The 25,963-nt window shown below is 43.5% G+C and overlaps 1 protein-coding gene across 1 annotated transcript in view; it reads left to right on the top strand.

The window, feature by feature from the left end:
- The window catches only part of srpx (sushi-repeat containing protein X-linked), a 115,357-nt gene extending 89,632 nt beyond the window's left edge, over positions 1 to 25,725 (top strand). Inside the window, exons 6-8 of the mRNA XM_084314474.1 lie at positions 17,564 to 17,697; positions 20,312 to 20,433; positions 23,888 to 25,725. Coding sequence (XP_084170600.1) covers positions 17,564 to 17,697; positions 20,312 to 20,433; positions 23,888 to 24,071 — 440 coding nt within the window. The 3' untranslated portion in view covers positions 24,072 to 25,725. The remainder of the gene's footprint in view (positions 1 to 17,563; positions 17,698 to 20,311; positions 20,434 to 23,887) is intronic.
- The last annotated feature ends 238 nt before the right edge of the window (positions 25,726 to 25,963 follow it).

The raw sequence follows: 25,963 nt of genomic DNA, 5'->3' as shown, positions 1-25,963 counted from the left end.
AGGGAAGCTAGATCTCTTAATATTTTCAGAAATAAGCTACAAACGTACCTCTTCACCACAATTGAATTGAAAATGGGGGACCCTGATGTAAACAAGACGAAAGTCTCTCTCTGGTCTGTCTAATGAAATTACAATCGGTTTACATCCATTCATTCTGCTAGCATTACTGATTGGCACTGCCACTGGATAACATGAGCTAGTGTTAGCTATCAAACCCCGTTAGCTCAAAGCTCCTCTTTCAACTTAAGCATTAAACAAAATGGCCCAGTCATCTATTCACCTTTGTTTAATACACACAGCGTTGTCTCTAATGTTATTTAACCACTCATAGCTCCCGATATGTGCTGGTTAAGTAGCGTGAGCTAACGTTAGCTAGCCGGTCGACTTGCTCAACAGGCCGGATAGCTAAGGCTAATACTAGCTAATATATAGTATAATATACACAACAGAAACACACACACACACACACACACATAACAAACCTGTTTAGATGGTTTCTTGTTGTGTATATTCTCGACTGAAAAATAACGAAAATGCGTAATCCGTTGTAGGAATAGTATAGATTCACAGCAGGCCAGGTATTAACAGCCAGGTCTTTTCTGTTCGAAGAGCAGAGAAAGACTGGCTGCACATGTGCTACGAATCTACGTCACTCAGTGAGCCTTTGAATCTTCTTCTTCTGCTGATTTGCAAAAGCCGCATACCTACCGCCACCTACTGTACAATCGACAGAAGTCAAGATGTCCCGTTGAGCGTGATGCAGATGACTTTGATTGATTGATTGAAAACGTTATTAACAGCTCAATATATACAATTGTTAAGGGGATGCAGACCAGAGAAAGACTTTCGTCTTGTTTACATCAGGGTCCCCCATTTTCAATTCATCATAACATATATGACATACATGACATCCAGATAGACAGTACTGCTACATCTATACATTTATGACATACCAGATTATTATTCATTCCGCATATTTTGCCATGTTACTAGAGCTCCTATGACACAAGACAAGAGCAACTGCATCCTAGCATTTGCTTAAATAAATAAATGTTAATGAATAAAAGCCTAATAAATGCCTTCACAAACAGATTCATGTGATGAAATGCAATTTTTGGCTATAATGTGGTACTGTAAATAAGATATACAGGTTTATAATTTATAATCTCAAATATTTCAGACCAAAAGTTATGCAGGGAAGGGCAAGACCAAAACATGTGACTATGTGTAGCAGGGGCACGGTGGCATGTGTCACAGGTGGGATCAATGTTGCCATAGATCTTGGCTAGCCTGACTTTAGTAAAGTGTGAACGGTGAACAATTTTACATTGGATCAGTCCGTGCCTGGCACAAATTGAAGAGGAGTGGACCCGGTGTAGAATATCGTCCCACAGGTCTTCTGTGATGTCCTCACCCAGGTCCTCCTCCCAACTCCTCCTGATCTTTTCTAATGAGGTAGGACGCAGTGAGGAAATCAAGCCATACAGGACAGATATAATACCCTTTTGTGACCAGTGTAGGCTTAGTTAATTAGATTAATTAATTACACAGCAAATTATCACGTTATGAAAATTAACTCAAAATGAATTACAATTTTTTTTGTATCTCATTCATTCCATAAGAATGTAGAATACACATTTACAGAATTCTTTTTTTTATATGGTCCATTTGCATGTTCTTGGTATCTGATTCTAGGGACATCTATGAATCTCAGGGAATGTATTCCCAGTGTCAGAAATACTGTGGGCTAGATCCACAAAGAATGGATTGCACGGTGCAAGTTGCACCCTTACTTACAATTCATTATGAATTGAAAATGGGGGACCCTGATGTAAACAAGACGAAAGTCTTTCTCTGGTCTGCATCCCCTTAACAATTGTGCATTGAGCCGTACTGTATTGTACCCATTCTGCAATCTGTTAATAACATTTTCATTCAATCAATCAATCTGTGCGGTGATTGATTGAATGAAAATTTTATTTTGAGTAAATTGTAATGAACCAATCAATAAATCAAATTTATTTGTATAGCACGTTTAAACATGACGCTTGTCAACCAAAGTGCTTCACATAGCTAAGCTAAGTACAAAGAAAAGTATAAAATAAACAGAAAAATAAAATAAAATCAACGGATAGACAAAGGAAAAACAGAACAACACGTCAACAAGTACGGCAAGAGTCAAAGTGAGTCAGGGAAGGCCAGGCGATATAGGTGGGTTTTGAGTTTTGTTTTAAAAGACTCGATGGAGGGGGCAGATTTGATGGACATGGGGATGCTGTTCCAGAGGTCAGGGGCTGCGACCGCAAAAGCACATCCCCCCCCCTAGACTTGAAGTTAGACCTACGAGTGGTTAGGAGACCCTTATCAGCCGATCTGAGGGCCCTGGCGTCGGTATAGGGGGTGAGGAGGTCTGCTAGGTAAGCAGGGGCTTTACCATTTAGGGCTTTATAAACCATTAAGAGGACCTTGAAGTCTATTCTAAAGCGCACCGGGAGCCAGTGGAGGGAGGCAAGTACAGGGGTGATGTGAGCTCTCTTCCGGGTACCTGTGAGCAGTCTAGCGGGGAGTTGTAGACGGGCTATGGTGGATTTATTTAGCCCCTTGATTCATTCAATCAATCAATCAATCAATCAATCAAATTTATTTGTTAGCACGCCTTGATCTTGGCTATGGACCGGAGCTGGAAAAAGCACCCCTTCACCACCGAGTTTACCTGCCTATTGAAGGAAAACTCGGCGTCAAAGAGCACGCCCAAGATTGCTTATCTTAGATTGATGTTAGTTTGCTGTTTACCTTGTAGTTACCAGATACCAGATACCTTGACATTTTTGGCTATAATGTGTTACTGTAAATAAGATATAAATTATTTGGTCATATAATGAATTGATGTGGGTTGTGTATGTACATGTTTATAAATGTGTAGCTGCTGTATATATTTATTTGTACAGTAAAGGAGTGTGTAGGAAGGAAGAGCAAAACAACAATTATTGCCATTCTCTTAACTTTTAATAGAATGCTTTCTGCACATGATTGCATTATTATACCCAAGCACAGTATTAAGAATGACCCAGGACATGCTGTAGTAGTACGTATATAAATAAACTACTGCGGTAACTATATATGTGAGCTTTTTTTTTTCTTTCCGTCAAATGTATCGTCTTTAGTAATCGAGTCATCTTCTCAGCAGCCATAGAGTCGGTTGATCCTCAGGATGTCAATGTCGGACAGATCCTGTCTCTGTCCAATCTGCACATTGGAGTCAGGAATGGGGGTCCGTGCTTGATGGAGAAGGCTGTTCTGCCATAGTGCATGATGGAGGAGTAGTCATAGGGGGTGTCCAGGTTATTGGTGTACTGCCTGTGGAAGTTGTAGGCCATTCTAGGGTCAATATTGCTTTCTGGGTCTTTTTAATGGAACCAAGGTAGAGGTCAATGGAACCTCTTGTGGGTAGTGGCCCCTGCTCCACTTCGTTTCTGCTCTTTCTCCTGCTTCCTCTCCTTCAAATACTTGTCCCTTAGGTACTTCCATTTTCTTTTGCACTCCTCGACTGTTGATATAATAAGACAAAAATATCTTACTTAAATAAACAATTTGAGGTGTTCAACCAGTCATATACATAAAGGACACTTGTCAGAGCTTTACTTTTATCAATAACAAAATGTTTAGGACACAATAACTAATGTCCAAAATGTCAGTTAGAACCTTGAAATCATGGTACCACTAATTTTTTTTAATAAAATCAACGGATAGACAAAGGAAAAACAGAACAAAACAGAACAACACGTCGACAAGTACGGCAAGAGTCAAAGTGAGTCAGGGAAGGCCAGGCGATATAGGTGGGTTTTGAGTTTTGATTTAAGGCGAGACACTACAGGTGAATAGGGTAAAACATTTAACTAATAGATATCACAATGAAACTTCCCCAGTTGATTACTTATATTAAGACAAGACTTTTTTGTATTACAAGTTTTCTGACATTATGTTTCAATATGCAAATGAGGCATGACCTACTTAAATATGCATATAATTCCAGGACAGAAATCTGAACATTGGATAATGCCATTTTCAAAATTATAGTTTCATTTTGTTGACACATTAGAGCCAAAGGTTATTACAGAGGGGATTTTGGATATCTCTTTTTATCACTCCATAAATCAGAAAATACTCAATTTTTATGGTAAAATTCCATATTTCGCCATGTTTTTAGGAATAAAATGTGATATAAATCAGGGTATGAATGCGATATCAACAAACCCTTCTGTAAATACCTTCAGAACATAGATATGAATAGAACTGGAAGGGTTGGTGTATGTGAGTGCTACTGAAGTGGAGATTTCTGGCTCAGAGTATGAGGAAAAACTCTTAAAACTAATTTTTGGAAAAAACGCCTTCAAAGTTCACTCTCTCACTCTCTATATGAGCCTGTATCACACTTCTCTCTCCTCCTCTGTCTCTCTCACTCTCTATATGAGCCTGTATCACACTTCTCTCTCCTCCTCTGTCTCTCTCACTCTCTATATGAGCCTGTATCACACTTATCTCTCTCCTCTGTCTCTCTCACTCTCTATATGAGAAAAAAACAAACGAACTAAAACAAAAACGCAAAAAAACGAACGAACTAAAACAAAAACGTACTTTTCAAGTTTTCGGATTTTTCCGAGTTTTTGGGTTTTCGGACTTTTCCGAGTTTTTGAACTTTTTCGGATTTTTGCTGTTTCCGAGTTTTTGGAATTTTCAGAGTTTTTGGATTTTTTCGGGTTTTCGGGTTTTCGGACTTTTCCGAGTTTTTGAACTTTTTCGGATTTTTGATGTTTCCGAGTTTTCGGATTTTTCCGAGTTTTTGGGTTTTCGGACTTTTCCGAGTTTTTGAACTTTTTCGGATTTTTGATGTTTCCGAGTTTTCGGATTTTTCCAAGTTTTTGGGTTTTCGGACTTTTCAGAGTTTTTGAACTTTTTCGGATTTTTGATGTTTCCGAGTTTTCGGAATTTTCAGAGTTTTTGGATTTTTCCGAGTTTTCGGATTTTCGGACTTTTCCGAGTTTTTGAACTTTTTCGGATTTTTGATGTTTCCGAGTTTTCGGATTTTTCCGAGTTTTGGGATTTTTCGGAGTTTTGGAACTTTTTAGATTTTTCCGAGTTTTCGGATTTTTCCGAGTTTTCGGGTTTTGGGATTTTTCCGAGTTTTTGAACTTTTTCGGATTTTAGATTTTTCCGAGTTTTGGGATTTTTTCGAGTTTTCGGATTTTTCCGATCAACATCGACCAATGGCACAATCCGCAAGTCTCTACGACAAACGGTTCAAGAGATACACTGAGGGGGTGTGGCCTAAGGGGGCGTGGTCTAAGGATCGGGGGAGTGGTCAACATCGACCAATGAAAGGTGGTCAACATCGACCAATGGCACAATCCCCAAGTCTCTACGACAAACGGTTCAATAGATACACTGAGGGGGTGTGGCCTAAGGGGGCGTGGTCTAAGGATCGGGGGAGTGGTCAACATCGACCAATGAAAGGTGGTCAACAGGGGGAGTGGTCAACATCGACCAATGAAAGGTGGTCAACATCGACCAATGGCACAATCCGCAAGTCTCTACGACAAACGGTTCAAGAGATACACTGAGGGGGTGTGGCCTAAGGGGGCGTGGTCTAAGGATCGGGGGAGTGGTCAACATCGACCAATGAAAGGTGGTCAACATGGACCAATGAAAAATGAAAGAGGATATCCCTACTGAGTACAATGACACAACCCACAAGACAGAGGGCGCTGTCAGCAATTCAGTACTGCAACACAGTGATGGCCAATGATGGGTTAAGTGGATGATGTCATTGGCAGCTCAGCCACGAGCCACACAGCTGAACCAATCATGAGTGAGCCATGAGCCACACAGGTGAAGCAATCACTATGACTTGCATATTTTCTATCCAATGCATTTTATGGAGGCAGATGCATGACTGCATTGTCACATTGATTAAAAGAAAACTATAAGAGATGAAGCGTTGTGACGCGCACATGAGCACTACAACGAGTAGGCGAAGGGTTGTGCGCGATATTGTGACATTCGTGCGATATTGTGGCACTCCTTCGGCGATCGGAACAGAAGGCTAAAAAATAGTGTGAAAAATGTGATTTCTAGAGTGCGATTGCATGGCGGTCAATGGGGAGGAGAACCTTCAAACAAATGGTCGTCAGTTGAGATAGAAATGTCCAATTCCATTTATTTTTCTTTTGTGAGCGGGTTGACAGCCGTGTCATCGTTTTGATGTGTTTGTTTTATTTCTACGTCCAAAATTGAGATCACACTCGCAATTCACCCAAGGTAGGGGGAAAAAGATTATTTCAGCTGCTACACTCTAAAATGCAATGCATTCCCAATGGGACCGATATTTTACCGTTTAAAGTCGATTCGTAGCCAGACGGTGCGGTGAAACTTTACGAGTTCGGAGACCGGTGTTGCCATAGGCAAGCCGCTCGTTTTGATACCTTTCACGTGTATGGGGCGCGAACGCTTACGTGTTGCAAAGTGTTTGCAAAATCGGTGGAATAAAGAATAATAATTATAAATAAAAAGAGTATGGATATGTATAGTGTGGGTGGCAACCTGGCTTCGCCAGGTCACCCACAGGAACAGAAGGCTAAAAAATAGTGTGAAAAATGTGATTTCTAGAGTGCGATTGCATGGCGGTCAATGGGGAGGAGAACCTTCAAACAAATGGTCGTCAGTTGAGATAGAAATGTCCAATTCCATTTATTTTTCTTTTGTGAGCGGGTTGACAGCCGTGTCATCGTTTTGATGTGTTTGTTTTATTTCTACGTCCAAAATTGAGATCACACTCGCAATTCACCCAAGGTAGGGGGAAAAAGATTATTTCAGCTGCTACACTCTAAAATGCAATGCATTCCCAATGGGACCGATATTTTACCGTTTAAAGTCGATTCGTAGCCAGACGGTGCGGTGAAACTTTACGAGTTCGGAGACCGGTGTTGCCATAGGCAAGCCGCTCGTTTTGATACCTTTCACGTGTATGGGGCGCGAACGCTTACGTGTTGCAAAGTGTTTGCAAAATCGGTGGAATAAAGAATAATAATTATAAATAAAAAGAGTATGGATATGTATAGTGTGGGTGGCAACCTGGCTTCGCCAGGTCACCCACACTAACTAGACAATTCCGCGCGGGGGAAATTGTGAAAGTGTGGGTGACGCCTGTGCACCGCCGGCCAACGGGGGAGAGGGTCTCTCGCGAGTCTCTATGACAAACGGTTCAAAGGATACAAAAAGGGGGCGCGGCCTAAGGATCGGGGGAGTGGTCAACATAGACCAATCAAAGAGGATATCCCTACTGAGTGCAATGACACAACCCGCAACACTATTACACTATTACACAATATTACACTATTACACACTATTACACACTATTACACACTATTACACTATTACACACTATTACACTATTACACTCTATTACACACTATTACACTATTACACACTATTACACTATTACACACTATTACACACTATTACACTATTACACACTATTACACACTATTACACACTATTACACTATTACACTATTACACAATATTACACTATTACACACTATTACACACTATTACACTATTACACTATTACACACTATTACACTATTACACTATTACACACTATTACACTATTACACACTATTACACTATTACACACTATTACACACTATTACACTATTACACACTATTACACACTATTACACTATTACACACTATTACACTATTACACACTATTACACACTATTACACCATTACACACTATTACACTATTACACACTATTACACTATTACACTATTACACACTATTACACACTATTACACTATTACACACTATTACACTATAACACTATTACACACTATTACACTATTACACTATTACACTCTATTACACACTATTACACACTATTACACTATTACACTATTACACTATTACACACTATTACACTATTACACACTATTACACTATTACACACTATTACACACTATACACACTATTACACTATTACACACTATTACACATTATACACACTATCACTTACACTATTACACTATTACACACTATACACTATTAACACGATTACACTATACACACTATTGTCACACACTATTACACTATATACACACTATTACACTATTACACATTACACACTATTACACACATTACCACTATTACACTATACACACTATTACACTATTACACTATCACTCTATACACGATACACTATTACACTATACACACTATTACAATACACTATTACACACTATTACACACTATTACACTATTACACTATTACACTAGAAACATTACACACTATCACTATACACATACACACTATTACAACACTATTACACACTATTACACTATTACACTATTACACTATTACACACTATTACACTATTACACACTATTACACTAACTAGTACCACTATTACACTATTACACTATTACACTATTACACACTATACACTTACACACTATATACACTATTACACAACTATTACACTATACACTACTACACTATTACACTATTACACACTATTACACTATTACACACTATTACACTATTACTATACACTATTACACTATTAACACTATTACACTATTACCACTATTACACTATTACACTATTACACTATACACATTACACTATTACACTATTACACTATTACACACTATTACTATACCTCTATACACTATACACACTATTACACTATTACACACACTATTACACTATTACTAACACACTATTACACTATTACACACTATACACTATTACACACTATTACACTATTACACTCTATTACACTATTACACACTATGCTACACTATTACACTTATTACACTATTACACTATTACACACTATTACACTATTACACACTATTACACTATTATAAACACTATTACACATATTACACACTATTACACTATTACACACTATTACACTTGTCTCACAGACACTATTACACTATTACACTCATTACACTATTACTTTTCTCTTACACTATTACACTATTATATTACACACTATTACACTATTACTCACAATTACACTATTACACTATTACACACTATTACACTATACATTACACTATTACACACTATTACACACACTATTACACTATTACACACTATTACACTATTACACACTATTACACTATTACACACTATTACACTATTACACACTATTACACTATTACACTATTACACACTATTACACTATTACACTATTACACACTATTACACTATTACACACTATTACACTATTACACTATTACACACTATTACACTATTACACTATTACACACTATTACACTATTACACACTATTACACTATTACACACTATTACACTATTACACACTATTACACTATTACACTATTACACAATATTACACTATTACACACTATTACACTATTACACTATTACACACTATTACACACTATTACACTATTACACTATTACACACTATTACACTATTACACACTATTACACTATTACACTATTACACACTATTACACTATTACACACTATTACACTATTACACCGAGTACAATGGCACAATCCGCAAGTCTCTACGACAAACGGTTCAAGAGATACACTGAGGGGGTGTGGCCTAAGGGGGCGTGGTCTAAGGATCGGGGGAGTGGTCAACATCGACCAATGAAAGGTGGTCAACATCGACCAATGGCACAATCCCCAAGTCTCTACGACAAACGGTTCAAGAGTTACACTGAGGGGGTGTGGCCTAAGGGGGCGTGGTCTAAGGATCGGGGGAGTGGTCAACATCGACCAATGAAAGGTGGTCAACAGGGGGAGTGGTCAACATCGACCAATGAAAGGTGGTCAACATCGACCAATGGCACAATCCGCAAGTCTCTACGACAAACGGTTCAAGAGATACACTGAGGGGGTGTGGCCTAAGGGGGCGTGGTCTAAGGATCGGGGGAGTGGTCAACATCGACCAATGAAAGGTGGTCAACATGGACCAATGAAAAATGAAAGAGGATATCCCTACTGAGTACAATGACACAACCCACAAGACAGAGGGCGCTGTCAGCAATTCAGTACTGCAACACAGTGATGGCCAATGATGGGTTAAGTGGATGATGTCATTGGCAGCTCAGCCACGAGCCACACAGCTGAACCAATCATGAGTGAGCCATGAGCCACACAGGTGAAGCAATCACTATGACTTGCATATTTTCTATCCAATGCATTTCTATGGAGGCAGATGCATGACTGCATTGTCACGTTGATTAAAAGAAAACTATAAGAGATGAAGCGTTGTGACGCGCACATGAGCACTACAACGAGTAGGCGAAGGGTTGTGCGCGATATTGTGGCATTCGTGCGATATTGTGGCACTCCTTCGGCGATCGGAACAGAAGGCTAAAAAATAGTGTGAAAAATGTGATTTCTAGAGGGCGATTGCATGGCGGTCAATGGGGAGGAGAACCTTCAAACAAATGGTCGTCAGTTGAGATAGAAATGTCCAATTCCATTTATTTTTCTTTTGTGAGCGGGATGACAGCCGTGTCATCGTTTTGATGTGTTTGTTTTATTTCTACGTCCAAAATTGAGATCACACTCGCAATTCACCCAAGGTAGGGGGAAAAAGATTATTTCAGCTGCTACACTCTAAAATGCAATGCATTCCCAATGGGACCGGAATTTTACCGTTTAAAGTCGATTCGTAGCCAGACGGTGCGGTGAAACTTTACGAGTTCGGAGACCGGTGTTGCCATAGGCAAGCCGCTCGTTTTGATACCTTTCACGTGTATGGGGCGCGAACGCTTACGTGTTGCAAAGTGTTTGCAAAATCGGTGGAATAAAGAATAAATAAAAAGAGTATGGATATGTATAGTGTGGGTGGCAACCTGGCTTCGCCAGGTCACCCACATACACTGAGGGGGTGTGGCCTAAGGGGGCGTGGTCTAAGGATCGGGGGAGTGGTCAACATCGACCAATGAAAGGTGGTCAACAGGGGGAGTGGTCAACATCGACCAATGAAAGGTGGTCAACATCGACCAATGGCACAATCCGCAAGTCTCTACGACAAACGGTTCAAGAGATACACTGAGGGGGTGTGGCCTAAGGGGGCGTGGTCTAAGGATCGGGGGAGTGGTCAACATCGACCAATGAAAGGTGGTCAACATGGACCAATGAAAAATGAAAGAGGATATCCCTACTGAGTACAATGACACAACCCACAAGACAGAGGGCGCTGTCAGCAATTCAGTACTGCAACACAGTGATGGCCAATGATGGGTTAAGTGGATGATGTCATTGGCAGCTCAGCCACGAGCCACACAGCTGAACCAATCATGAGTGAGCCATGAGCCACACAGGTGAAGCAATCACTATGACTTGCATATTTTCTATCCAATGCATTTCTATGGAGGCAGATGCATGACTGCATTGTCACGTTGATTAAAAGAAAACTATAAGAGATGAAGCGTTGTGACGCGCACATGAGCACTACAACGAGTAGGCGAAGGGTTGTGCGCGATATTGTGGCATTCGTGCGATATTGTGGCACTCCTTCGGCGATCGGAACAGAAGGCTAAAAAATAGTGTGAAAAATGTGATTTCTAGAGGGCGATTGCATGGCGGTCAATGGGGAGGAGAACCTTCAAACAAATGGTCGTCAGTTGAGATAGAAATGTCCAATTCCATTTATTTTTCTTTTGTGAGCGGGATGACAGCCGTGTCATCGTTTTGATGTGTTTGTTTTATTTCTACGTCCAAAATTGAGATCACACTCGCAATTCACCCAAGGTAGGGGGAAAAAGATTATTTCAGCTGCTACACTCTAAAATGCAATGCATTCCCAATGGGACCGGAATTTTACCGTTTAAAGTCGATTCGTAGCCAGACGGTGCGGTGAAACTTTACGAGTTCGGAGACCGGTGTTGCCATAGGCAAGCCGCTCGTTTTGATACCTTTCACGTGTATGGGGCGCGAACGCTTACGTGTTGCAAAGTGTTTGCAAAATCGGTGGAATAAAGAATAAATAAAAAGAGTATGGATATGTATAGTGTGGGTGGCAACCTGGCTTCGCCAGGTCACCCACATACACTGAGGGGGTGTGGCCTAAGGGGGCGTGGTCTAAGGATCGGGGGAGTGGTCAACATCGACCAATGAAAGGTGGTCAACAGGGGGAGTGGTCAACATCGACCAATGAAAGGTGGTCAACATCGACCAATGGCACAATCCGCAAGTCTCTACGACAAACGGTTCAAGAGATACACTGAGGGGGTGTGGCCTAAGGGGGCGTGGTCTAAGGATCGGGGGAGTGGTCAACATCGACCAATGAAAGGTGGTCAACATGGACCAATGAAAAATGAAAGAGGATATCCCTACTGAGTACAATGACACAACCCACAAGACAGAGGGCGCTGTCAGCAATTCAGTACTGCAACACAGTGATGGCCAATGATGGGTTAAGTGGATGATGTCATTGGCAGCTCAGCCACGAGCCACACAGCTGAACCAATCATGAGTGAGCCATGAGCCACACAGGTGAAGCAATCACTATGACTTGCATATTTTCTATCCAATGCATTTCTATGGAGGCAGATGCATGACTGCATTGTCACGTTGATTAAAAGAAAACTATAAGAGATGAAGCGTTGTGACGCGCACATGAGCACTACAACGAGTAGGCGAAGGGTTGTGCGCGATATTGTGGCATTCGTGCGATATTGTGGCACTCCTTCGGCGATCGGAACAGAAGGCTAAAAAATAGTGTGAAAAATGTGATTTCTAGAGGGCGATTGCATGGCGGTCAATGGGGAGGAGAACCTTCAAACAAATGGTCGTCAGTTGAGATAGAAATGTCCAATTCCATTTATTTTTCTTTTGTGAGCGGGATGACAGCCGTGTCATCGTTTTGATGTGTTTGTTTTATTTCTACGTCCAAAATTGAGATCACACTCGCAATTCACCCAAGGTAGGGGGAAAAAGATTATTTCAGCTGCTACACTCTAAAATGCAATGCATTCCCAATGGGACCGGAATTTTACCGTTTAAAGTCGATTCGTAGCCAGACGGTGCGGTGAAACTTTACGAGTTCGGAGACCGGTGTTGCCATAGGCAAGCCGCTCGTTTTGATACCTTTCACGTGTATGGGGCGCGAACGCTTACGTGTTGCAAAGTGTTTGCAAAATCGGTGGAATAAAGAATAAATAAAAAGAGTATGGATATGTATAGTGTGGGTGGCAACCTGGCTTCGCCAGGTCACCCACACTAATAATAAAAAGAGTATGGATATGTATAGTGTGGGTGGCAACCTGGCTTCGCCAGGTCACCCACACTAATCAAATTGCCAAGCAGTTTGTTGCAGTAGTCAAGGCGGGAGATGACTGTTGATTGGACGAGGAGTTGGGCGGCTTCTTTTGTCAGGAAGGGGCGGATCCTTCTGATGTTGCTCAGGAGGAATCTGCAGGTTCTGGTTGTCGCTGCGATGTGAGCGGAGAAGTTTAACTGGTCGTCAAGGACAACACCAATGTTCTTGTCGGTCGGGGACGCGGTCACAGTTGAATTCTCGACTGTGATGGAAAGGTCGGTCAGGGGGGAGGATTTGGCCGGCAGGTGGAGCAATTCTGTTTTGCTTAGGTTCAGTTTGAGGTGGTTGGTCGTCATCCAGGCGGAGATGTCAGACAGACAGGCTGCGATCCGCTCAGAGAAGTGGATATCTGAGGGAGGGAAGGAGAGGAAGAGTTAAGTATCTTCGGCATAACAATGATATGAGAAGGCATGAGACGTGATAATGTTACCCAGAGATTTAGTGTAGAGGGAGAAGAGAAGGGTTCCAAGGACCGAGCCCTGGGGGACACCCGTCCGCAGGGGGCGGGTGGCCGACAGGGTCCCTCTCCATGACACTTGGTATGATGTCAGCCATGTCAGCGCAGAGCCAGCCACTCCCATTCCTGCGAGGGACGCAAGGAGGATCTGATGGTTGACTGTGTCGAAGGCTGCAGATAGATCTAGGAGAATCAGGACAGAGGAGAGGCCTTTCGCTTTTGCTAAGTGAAGTGCCTCTGTGACCGCAATGAGGGCCGTTTCTGTGGAGTGACCAGTCCTGAAGCCTGACTGATTAGGGTCTAGGAGGTCATTCTGTAAGAGATAATCAGTGAGTTGGTTGGATACAGCACGTTCAAGTGTTTTAGAAAGGAAGGAAAGAAGAGAGACAGGACGATAGTTGCCTATGACGGTGGGGTTCAGGGTTGGTTTTTTTATGAGCGGCGTGACTCTGGCTTGTTTTAGGGAGGTGGGGACCACCCCCGAGTTGAGGGAGGAGTTGATGGTTGCAGTTAGGAATGGGAGGATGTCTGGTGCTATGGTCTGGAGGAGTGGGGAGGGTAACTGATCCAGCTGGCATGTAGTCGGACGGTTTGATGCTACCAGTTTCAGGGTCTCTGCGTCTGTAATGGGACATTACTAACACTTTCAGGTGTACATTATTAACCCTTTACATTACTAACACTTTCAGGTGTACATTATTAACCCTTTAGCTACTGCAGGGCAGTGCAGTTACTGTGGTTAGCTTCTGCAGGGAAGTATAGTTATATTATCGTATAGCTTACGCTCTGCTCGTAGTAGAACCTTATCCCTTTCAATCTAATTCTGAATACAATTTCCCCACATGTACACACCCATCCGCCTGGCCACACCCACATCCGCTCCTCTACATAAGTGGGGACGTGGCCATACTAACAGCTCCTTCCTTATTTTCACCACCGACAAGTGTCTGTATACACCACTTGAGTTTAGAGCCGAAATAGTTGTTGGAAAGGAGCTACGTGGACATTGTATCTTATTTTTCTCTCTCTCGCCAATTTACGAGAAAAGCTAAGACATAATGTTTGCACCTTCGGAGGGTTTGGACGCTCACAACGTCACCCTTCACCAGCGCTTCTCCATTGCCGCGTCATAACTTGTGTTTTTGGTTTATGATTAATTAGGATCTAATTTCCTGACACCTCGCTAGTCTTCCTGGGGTCCCCTGAATATTAGGAATGCCTATTTTCCCTCTGTGTTGAAAGAGATTTGTGCAAAACAACCATTTTGCTATGTGCAAAACAACCATTGCTATGTGTGGATAAATCAGAAATATATCTTAATACTGGATCAGGTCGCAGTTTGAACAGTAATATCAACCTTTCTGTTGTTTGACCTACTTTACCACGGGCAGCTCCACTGCACAGCATCACGTTGTCATCATTCTAATGTTCAGCTCACATGTGAGACTGTGCACCTGAACGGAGCAGAATAAAACAAAACGTTCATATCATGTGGCATCAAACTGTCAGCGTCTAGTGCTACTATAAGAACCTCTCTGGACAGGCGTCAGGTCTAGTGCTAGTATAAGAACCTCTCTGGACAGGCGTCAGGTCTAGTGCTACTATAAGAACCTCTCTGGACAGGCGTCAGGTCTAGTGCTACTATAAGAACCTCTCTGGACAGGCATCAGGTCTAGTGCTACTATAAGAACCTCTCTGGACAGGCGTCAGGTCTAGTGCTACTATAAGAACCTCTGTGGACAGGCGTCAGGTCTAGTGCTACTATAAGAACCTCTCTGGACAGGCGTCAGGTCTAGTGCTACTATAAGCACCTCTCTGGACAGGCGTCAGGTCTAGTGCTACTATAAGAACCTCTCTGGACAGGCGTCAGGTCTAGTGCTACTATAAGAACCTCTGTGGACAGGCGTCAGGTCTAGTGCTACTATAAGAACCTCTCTGGACAGGCGTCAGGTCTAGTGCTACTATAAGAACCTCTCTGGACAGGCGTCAGGTCTAGTGCTACTATAAGAACCTCTCTGGACAGGCGTCAGGTCTAGTGCTACTATAAGAACCTCTCTGGACAGGCGTCAGGTCTAGTGCTACTATAAGAACCTCTGTGGACAGGCGTCAGGTCTAGTGCTACTATAAGAACCTCTCTGGACAGGCGTCAGGTCTAGTGCTACTATAAGAACCTCTCTGGACAGGCGTCAGGTCTAGTGCTACTATAAGAACCTCTCTGGACAGGCGTCAGGTCTAGTGCTACTATAAGAACCTCTGTGGACAGGCGTCAGGTCTAGTGCTACTATAAGAACCTCTCTGGACAGGCGTCAGGTCTAGTGCTACTATAAGAACCTCTCTGGACAGGCGTCAGGTCTAGTGCTACTATAAGCACCTCTCTGGACAGGCGTCAGGTCTAGTGCTACTATAAGAACCTCTCTGGACAGGCGTCAGGTCTAGTGCTACTATAAGAACCTCTCTGGACAGGCGTCAGGTCTAGTGCTACTATAAGCACCTCTCTGGACAGGCGTCAGGTCTAGTGCTACTATAAGAACCTCTCTGGACAGGCGTCAGGTCTAGTGCTACTATAAGAACCTCTGTGGACAGGCGTCAGGTCTAGTGCTACTATAAGAACCTCTCTGGACAGGCGTCAGGTCTAGTGCTACTATAAGAACCTCTCTGGACAGGCGTCAGGTCTAGTGCTACTATAAGAACCTCTCTGGACAGGCGTCAGGTCTAGTGCTACTATAAGAACCTCTCTGGACAGGCGTCAGGTCTAGTGCTACTATAAGAACCTCTCTGGACAGGCGTCAGGTCTAGTGCTACTATAAGAACCTCTCTGGACAGGCGTCAGGTCTAGTGCTACTATAAGAACCTCTCTGGACAGGCGTCAGGTCTAGTGCTACTATAAGAACCTCTCTGGACAGGCGTCAGGTCTAGTGCTACTATAAGAACCTCTCTGGACAGGCGTCAGTTCTAGTGCTACTATAAGAACCTCTCTGGACAGGCGTCAGGTCTAGTGCTACTATAAGAACCTCTGTGGACAGGCGTCAGGTCTAGTGCTACTATAAGAACCTCTCTGGACAGGCGTCAGGTCTAGTGCTACTATAAGAACCTCTCTGGACAGGCGTCAGGTCTAGTGCTACTATAAGAACCTCTCTGGACAGGCGTCAGGTCTAGTGCTACTATAAGAACCTCTCTGGACAGGCGTCAGGTCTAGTGCTACTATAAGAACCTCTCTGGACAGGCGTCAGGTCTAGTGCTACTATAAGAACCTCTCTGGACAGGCGTCAGGTCTAGTGCTACTATAAGAACCTCTCTGGACAGGCGTCAGGTCTAGTGCTACTATAAGAACCTCTGTGGACAGGCGTCAGGTCTAGTGCTACTATAAGAACCTCTGTGGACAGGCGTCAGGTCTAGTGCTACTATAAGAACCTCTCTGGACAGGCGTCAGGTCTAGTGCTACTATAAGAACCTCTCTGGACAGGCGTCAGGTCTAGTGCTACTATAAGAACCTCTCTGGACAGGCGTCAGGTCTAGTGCTACTATAAGAACCTCTCTGGACAGGCGTCAGGTCTAGTGCTACTATAAGAACCTCTCTGGACAGGCGTCAGGTCTAGTGCTACTATAAGAACCTCTCTGGACAGGCGTCAGGTCTAGTGCTACTATAAGCACCTCTCTGGACAGGCGTCAGGTCTAGGTCCTCTCTGCAGGCCGCTTGATAACGCTGCGTTCCTTCCCGTCAGCCATGAACATCAACGTGGGCGTGCGCACGGCGGCAGGGCTGCTGGATCAGTTCTACGAGAAGAGGCGGCTCCTCATCATCTCCGCGCCCACGGCAGCCAATCACTACTACCGCTTCCAGATGACCAACCTACAGGTGAGCCAATCACTACTACCGCTTCCAGATGACCAACCTACAGGTGAGCCAATCACTACTGCCGCTTCCAGATGACCAACCTACAGGTGAGCCAATCACTACTGCCGCTTCCAGATGACCAACCTACAGGTGAGCCAATCACTACTGCCGCTTCCAGATGACCAACCTACAGGTGAGATGAGACGCGTGCTAGAGGGAGAGAGAGGGAGGGAGAGGGAGGGAGGGAGGGAGAGGGAGGGAGGGAGGGAAAGAGTTGGAGAGAGAGAGATGGAGGGGGGACAGAGAGAGAGATGGAGGGGGGGAGAGAGAGAGGTGGAGGGGGGAGAGAGAGAGGTGGAGGGGGGGAGAGAGAGAGAGATGGAGGGGGGAGAGAGATGGAGGGGGGGAGAGAGAGAGGTGGAGGGAGCAAGAGAGAGGGGGGAGAGAGAGAGAGGGTGGGAGAGAGAGGGAGGGGGTGAGAGAAAGAGAGATGGAGGGGGGAGAGAGAGATAGGGGGAGAGGGAGAAAGAGGGAAGGAGGGAGAAAGAGAGATAGAGAGAGAGGGTGGGAGAGAGAGGGAGAGAGAGAGGGAGGGTGGGGGAGAGAGAGAGAGAGAGAGGTTGCTTTGGCAACATGTAGAAGTACGTCATGCCATTTGAATTGAATTGAATTGAATTGAATTGAATTGAATTGAATTGAATTGAATTGAATTGAGAGGGAAAGAGGCAGAGAGAGAGAGGGAGAGAGAGAGAGAGTGAAAAAGGCAGAGAGAGATAGAGGGAGAAAGGGTTTCCCGGTTTGATTCCCGCTCCTCCCGGGCAGCGTGTCCTTGAGCAAGGCACTTAACCCCTAATTGCTCCCGATGAGCAGGTTGGCACCTTGCATGACGGTGTGTGTGTGAATCTGTAAGTGAATACGAGGAACAAATCAATTGTAAAGCGCTTCGGATAAAAGCTGCTATATAAATGCACCATTTACCATTCATGTCTACGTTTATGTGTGTACATTTGACTCAGAGTTCATCATTCATCCGTCTCCTTGATGGAGAGAATAGAGAGGTAGAAAGAGAGAGAGAACACTGTGTCTCCACTCGTCAGAAACCATTATCGTCTGTAAAGAAAGACATTTTTAATCCTTTCACTACTACAGAAGGTTAATCCTTTACTATCACACTACAGACGGTTAACTGTGATAGTAAAGAGTGCTGTGTTTGTCCGTCTACATCGCTTTTAACCTTCTGTAGTGTGGTAGTGAATGGGTTAACCGTCTGCAGTGTGATAGTAAAGGGTTAACCTTCTAACCGTCTGTAGTGTGATAGTAAAGGGTTAACCTTCTGTAGTGTGGTAGTGAACTTTACATTCTTTGTCAAACCAGTGGTCCTTTTTAGTTTTTCTCTGTTTGTTACCTGATAATTTCAATTTGGACTTTATTGCGGTTCTTTCAAATATATAATTGATGTGTTCTACAGCTAGGTTGACTCCTTCGACACTGTTAGAGTATGGCGTGGCTAGGAACGTATCTAACAGTGATTGTGTCTCATCACTGGCGATGGCTCTCTGGTAGTCCTGCATGCTGTTCTGGGACCATCTGTAGTATTTGGGGATGTTGTGTAGTTTACTGGGCTGTGTAGGGGGATTTTTGAGAGACCCAGTTCTTTTCATGTATGCAGTGATCTGACTGTGGTCGGAGAGTGGGGTCAGGGGTTTGACTGTGAATGAACTGAAGGATACTGGATCCAGATCTGTTATCATGTAATCTACTGTGCTGCTGCCAAGGGGTGAGCAGTAAGTGTACCTTCCTTGTGAGTCCCCTCTCACACGCCCATTGACAAGGTAGAGACTCAGTCCTCTGCAGAGCTGTAATAAGTCCTTCCCATGTTTACGGAGGTGTCGTAGTTATTTCTAGGGGACGGGTTTACATGGTTGCATATGGTGTGGTCAGATATACATTTGTCACCATGTGTACTGGTGAAATCAGGGTGGGTTCCCGTTCGGGCATTAAAGTCACCGCAAACAAGCACATGACCTTGACTTTGTTAAAAACATATTTTTGATTCAAGGTTGGAGAAGATGTCCTCTGAATAATATGGAGACCCAGAGGGTGGTACATATATTAAACACATAAAAATATCTATTTGAGAGGGGATTACTTCTTTATTTAATTTTGACCAAATATGATTGTTCCCTGATTTTAGAATTTTAGAATCTGTATTGACGAAATATATAAAGGTGTTCAATACAACGGTATTCAAAGGTATAAAGGTATTCAATCAATGAACAAACATCACAGAACAAATGTAACAACTCTATCTGTCTCTCTCTCTCTCTCTCTCTCTCTCTCTCTCTCTCTCTCTCTCTCTCTCTGCTCTCTCTCTCTCTGCTCTCTCTCTGCTCTCTCTCTCTCTGCTCTCTCTCTGCTCTCCCTCTCTCTCTGCTCTCTGCTCTCTCTCTCTGCGCGCGCTCTCTCTCTCTCTATCGGCTCTCTCTCCCTCTCTCTCTCTCCCTCTCTCTCTGCTCTCTGCTCTCTCTCTCTCTCCCTCTCTCTCTGCTCTCTGCTCTCTCTCCCTCTCTGCTCTCTGCTCTCTCTCTGCTCTCTCTCTCTCTCTATCGGCTCTCTCTCCCCCCCCTCTCTGCAGCACGCTCAGTGTGCTCTGGACCTGAGACATGTGACAGTGATAGAGCTGGTGGGGAACTACCCGTCACTGATTGGCCGCATTCGCCACCGGCTCCTCCCCCCAGGGCTGGCCCTGCAACTCAGGTACACACAGTACACACACACACACACACACACGCACGCACGCACACACACACACACACACACACACACACACACACACACACACACACACACACACACACACACACACACACACACACACACACACACACACACACACACACAGGACATAAACTCACGCCACGCATGTAGTAAAAAAAAAAGATAATTTAAAGATGATTTTGAGCCAAAGTTACACTGCAGTTCCGCCGGGTAGCAGCCATATTGCGTCACCTGACCTGAATACTGCGTGCTGATTCGCTGTGAATGGATTTATCTGGCTCAAAAAAAGAAAACAGCACTGGTTTGACTGTTTCTGCTGCAAAATGTGAACTTGCAATGCATTTCCAATTACAGTTTTCACAATTGCTTAAACACATTCCCTGATAGACTACCTCACCTTCTCACAACCCTAAATGTAACGGATATGTACCGCGATAGTGTGACTACGGTACATAGAAGTAAAACTCACTCCCCTGAGGCATCCAGACTAATAAAAAATCGCGATTTACCCGGTGGCTACAACAACACACAGTGACTACATGCATGTTGTTGTAGCCACCGGGTAAATCGCGATTTTTTATTAGTTTGTCATGACAAACCAATTACATAATCCAACATATGTGTAAAGGCACAACATATTCCAGTTAACGGTATCTTTTTTTAATGATTCGTTACGGCGCAATCAATACTTCCATGCGTTCGGGACCTCCATGTTTTGGGGGTATTCATCAGAAAAATCGGATCCGGGATTCGGCTCCCATCAGTCGGGCAAGAACTGCAGGTTTTCAGCCTCTCTCCTCTCTCCTGGAGCTTAAGGGGGAGCGCAGTATTCCTGCCTCTGAGGAGCTTGTCGCGGCTCATGCGCATGCGCACGCTCGGCCAATCAGAGCAATTCAGAGCAACGCGGAAGAGCATGTTGGTTGCCTAAAGTGTTTACGCCACCAGGCTGTCTACATTTATTTAGACTAGCATTGGTATTTAAATATTGAGTGCAGTTGAGTAATTGTGCGATTAACGTAATTCACACACTGAAGTTGGAACTGTCTATAGGTTGCGGGGTCCGGGGACGATTTAGCGTGTGGTACCTCTCAACCCGAATCGAATCGAGTTGTTGACATGCAGGCAATAGCTTTAGCTACTAACGCTGTCATAGAATCATGGTCTGTAATGTGTCAACTGGACAACTCCAGCCTCGCCTGCCAACGCCATATAGATAGCGAACGTTAACGTTTGCAAACGAAGTCAACGTCATCCAGCTGACACCACAGATCTAGATATTATGACAACGTTAGCTAGCGGCTAGCGCCAACCAGAGGGAAACGTTAATGTACGGTAGTCAGTGTAGAGGGAGGCAGCACTTGATTTGCAATGGCAATAGTTTATCTCATTCTATATCACGGCACGAAAAAAATTTAAATACTTTTTTTTGCGACCTTATATTGGAGACCAGCCTTTATTTGTCTGCATGCATCAAACCCTCGGCCATTATAAGAGGCCCGTCCTTTATTCGAGTACCCTCCACTATTAGAGGATTTACGGTAAGTAACATAAATAAAAATGAAATGAAATTAAATTAAATGAAATTAACTCCTCATGAAATTAGTAGCAGAGTCTTTAAATTAGGATTGTCCGATATTATCGGCCTACCGATATTATCGGCCGATATTGGCATTAAAATGTAATAGCGTAAATTATCGGTATCGGTTTAAAAAAAATTATTATTATAATATTTTTTTTTTAAATGTATTTAACCTTTATTTACCCAGGCAAGCCAGTAAGAACAAATTCAGATTTTATTTATGGTCAAAAGTATGCATAATGTTGTGTTAATTCCACGACAAGAGATATGTAATGTTAATTACCTGAAATTATTCAGTTTTTATCGCATATATCATACTGCTTCCTGTCCCCTAGGTTACTGTTCATACTGCTTCCTGTCCTCTAGGTTACTGTTCATACTGCTTCCTGTCCTCTAGGTTACTGTTCATACTGCTTCCTGTCCCCTAGGTTACTGTTCATACTGCTTCCTGTCTCCTAGGTTACTGTTCATACTGCTTCCTGTCCTCTAGGTTACTGTTCATACTGCTTCCTGTCCCCTAGGTTACTGTTCATACTGCTTCCTGTCCCCTAGGTTACTGTTTATACTGCTTCCTGTCCCCTAGGTTACTGTTCATACTGCTTCCTGTCCTCTAGGTTACTGTTCATACTGCTTCCTGTCCCCTAGGTTACTGTTCATACTGCTTCCTGTCCTCTAGGTTACTGTTCATACTGCTTCCTGTCCTCTAGGTTACTGTTCATACTGCTTCCTGTCCTCTAGGTTACTGTTCATACTGCTTCCTGTCCCCTAGGTTACTGTTCATACTGCTTCCTGTCTCCTAGGTTACTGTTCATACTGCTTCCTGTCCCCTAGGTTACTGCTCATACTGCTTCCTGTCCCCTAGGTTACTGTTCATACTGCTTCCTGTCTCCTAGGTTACTGTTCATACTGCTTCCTGTCCTCTAGGTTACTGTTCATACTGCTTCCTGTCTCCTAGGTTACTGTTCATACTGCTTCCTGTCCTCTAGGTTACTGCTCATACTGCTTCCTGTCTCCTAGGTTACTGTTCATACTGCTTCCTGTCCTCTAGGTTACTGCTCATACTGCTTCCTGTCTCCTAGGTTACTGTTCATACTGCTTCCTGTCCCCTAGGTTACTGTTCATACTGCTTCCTGTCCTCTAGGTTACTGTTCATACTGCTTCCTGTCCCCTAGGTTACTGTTCATACTGCTTCCTGTCCCCTAGGTTACTGTTCATACTGCTTCCTGTCCCCTAGGTTACTGTTCATACTGCTTCCTGTCTCCTAGGTTACTGTTCATACTGCTTCCTGTCCCCTAGGTTACTGTTCATACTGCTTCCTGTCCCCTAGGTTACTGTTCATACTGCTTCCTGTCTCCTAGGTTACTGTTCATACTGCTTCCTGTCCCCTAGGTTACTGCTCATACTGCTTCCTGTCCCCTAGGTTACTGCTCATACTGCTTCCTGTCCCCTAGGTTACTGTTCATACTGCTTCCTGTCTCCTAGGTTACTGTTCATACTGCTTCCTGTCCCCTAGGTTACTGTTCATACTGCTTCCTGTCCTCTAGGTTACTGTTCATACTGCTTCCTGTCCCCTAGGTTACTGTTCATACTGCTTCCTGTCCCCTAGGTTACTGTTCATACTGCTTCCTGTCTCCTAGGTTACTGTTCATACTGCTTCCTGTCCCCTAGGTTACTGTTCATACTGCTTCCTGTCCTCTAGGTTACTGTTCATACTGCTTCCTGTCCCCTAGGTTACTGTTCATACTGCTTCCTGTCCCCTAGGTTACTGTTCATACTGCTTCCTGTCCCCTAGGTTACTGTTCATACTGCTTCCTGTCCCCTAGGTTACTGCTCATACTGCTTCCTGTCTCCTAGGTTACTGCTCCGGATCTCCCAGTCGTCCTACAACATGGTCCTGGTGGACAAGCAGAGCATGGACAGGCAGCGCTACACCTTCCCCATCACCTCCGCCGAGATCCTCGTCACCATCGACACCTTCGCGCTGCGCAAGGACGAGATGCTCCTGCAGCAGGAGGCGGGACAGAGCTGTCAATCATAAAACCCTCTGTCTGTCAGCATACAGTACCACCACCACCACCACCACTTACTACCGCCGCTCTGCGAGCCTTCCTTCCTGCTTGTCCTCCCCTCCTGACCTAGCCAGAGACCCACCCCATTACCAGCACCACCACCAGACCAGCAGGGTCCCTTTCTGCCTTGGGGAAGGATGTCTATGTGTGCATGTGGGATTGTTTGTGGGATGGGGGGGGTGTGCCAGTCATGGTTAGTGGTCGACTGATATGGGTGTATGGGCCGATATTTAGAGAGCAGGGTGGCTGATGGCCAATATAATGATGTTTTTTTATTTTAAAACAAATTATAATAATTTAATAATAACAAATGAGACACAAACTTGCTGAACTTAGGTTCAATCATGTTAGCTACATTAGCTGGCTAGCTTAGCTGGTTGATGACAGCTGGTCGATAATGTTAGCTACATTAGCTGGCTAGCTTAGCTGGTTGATGACAGCTGGTCGATAATGTTAGCTACATTAGCTGGCTAGCTTAGCTGGTTGATGACAGCTAGGTTTGTAGTTGCTAACATTAACATAATGTATTAGGAATTGGATCTAAAATATTGCAGTATCTTTTTCCTTCAAAATAGATGTGAACCCTATTTAGCCCCTCCCCGGGTAAGGGTTAGGGTTAGGGTGTGAACTCTGTGAACCTATTTAGCCCCTCCCCGGGTAAGGGTTAGGGTTAGGGTGTGAACTCTACCGTTATCTCTCTAGCTTTGAAACTGAGCCTGTGAGAATTGTGATGTCGGTGGCCTGATATCGGCTGATACCCATATCTTAATAAAAAAACTGCCAATATCGACAAACCCGGTATATCGGTCGACCACTAGTCATGATAGTGTTTTGGGGCGTAGAGCGAGACGCGGTGATATACTGCTTCCAAAGACGTAATGTAGGAGAATGGGGGTCATTACAATCATATTGATTCTTGTGTCTTGTCGCTCCGTATGGTATCTTTATTTTTCAAAGCAGAAGCCATGTTTTGCTATTTTGTATGAATCCATTCTCTTTTTTGTATGGAACTGGAAAACCTCTCTTTTTAATGTTTTAATATTTGCCTCCTATTTATATCTCACTTATCTTTCTAGCCTTGTGATTGGACACATTGGGGAATACGTATGTATGTTTGTACAGTATACTGTATGTATATATGTATGTATGTACAGTACAGTATGTGTATGTATGTATGTAGAGTATGTATGCTTGTATGTATGTATATATGTATGTACTGTATGTATATATGTATGTATGTATGTATGTATGTATGTATGTATGTACAGTATGTATGTACAGTATGTATGTGTGTATGTATATATGTATGTACTGTATGTATATATGTATGTATGTATGTATATATGTATGTACAGTATGTATGTACAGTATGTATGTGTGTATGTATATATGTATGTACAGTATGTATGTATGTACAGTATGTATATGTATATATGCATGTATGTACAGTATGCATGTACTGTATGTATGTACAGTATGTATATGTATATATGCATGTATGTACAGTATGCATGTACTGTATGTATGTACAGTAAGAGACAGTGATGCTGGTCCATCAGTACACTGTTCCACATTTTTATGCCACACTGATTAAAATATGTCTCTTGAGACTTTCAAAAAGGATGTTTGCTTTACAATTTGTTCCTCATGTTTTACCCGTTCACTCACACATTCACAAACCGACGGCGGAGGCGACCATGCAAGGTGCCAACCTGCACATCGGGAGCAGTTAGGGGTCAAGTATCTTGCTCAAGGACACATCGACACGCTGCCCGGGAGGAGCGGGAATCAAACCGGGAACCTTCCGACGACCAGACTCTAGTGCTCTACCTCCTGAGCCACTGTCGCAGTGTTGCAGCAG

Source organism: Notolepis coatsorum (genome assembly GCF_963971535.1).
Source record: "Notolepis coatsorum genome assembly, chromosome: 5".
In the NCBI taxonomy this organism is placed as follows: domain Eukaryota; kingdom Metazoa; phylum Chordata; class Actinopteri; order Aulopiformes; family Paralepididae; genus Notolepis; species Notolepis coatsorum.
This window is presented reverse-complemented; position numbering and strand designations above follow the sequence as displayed.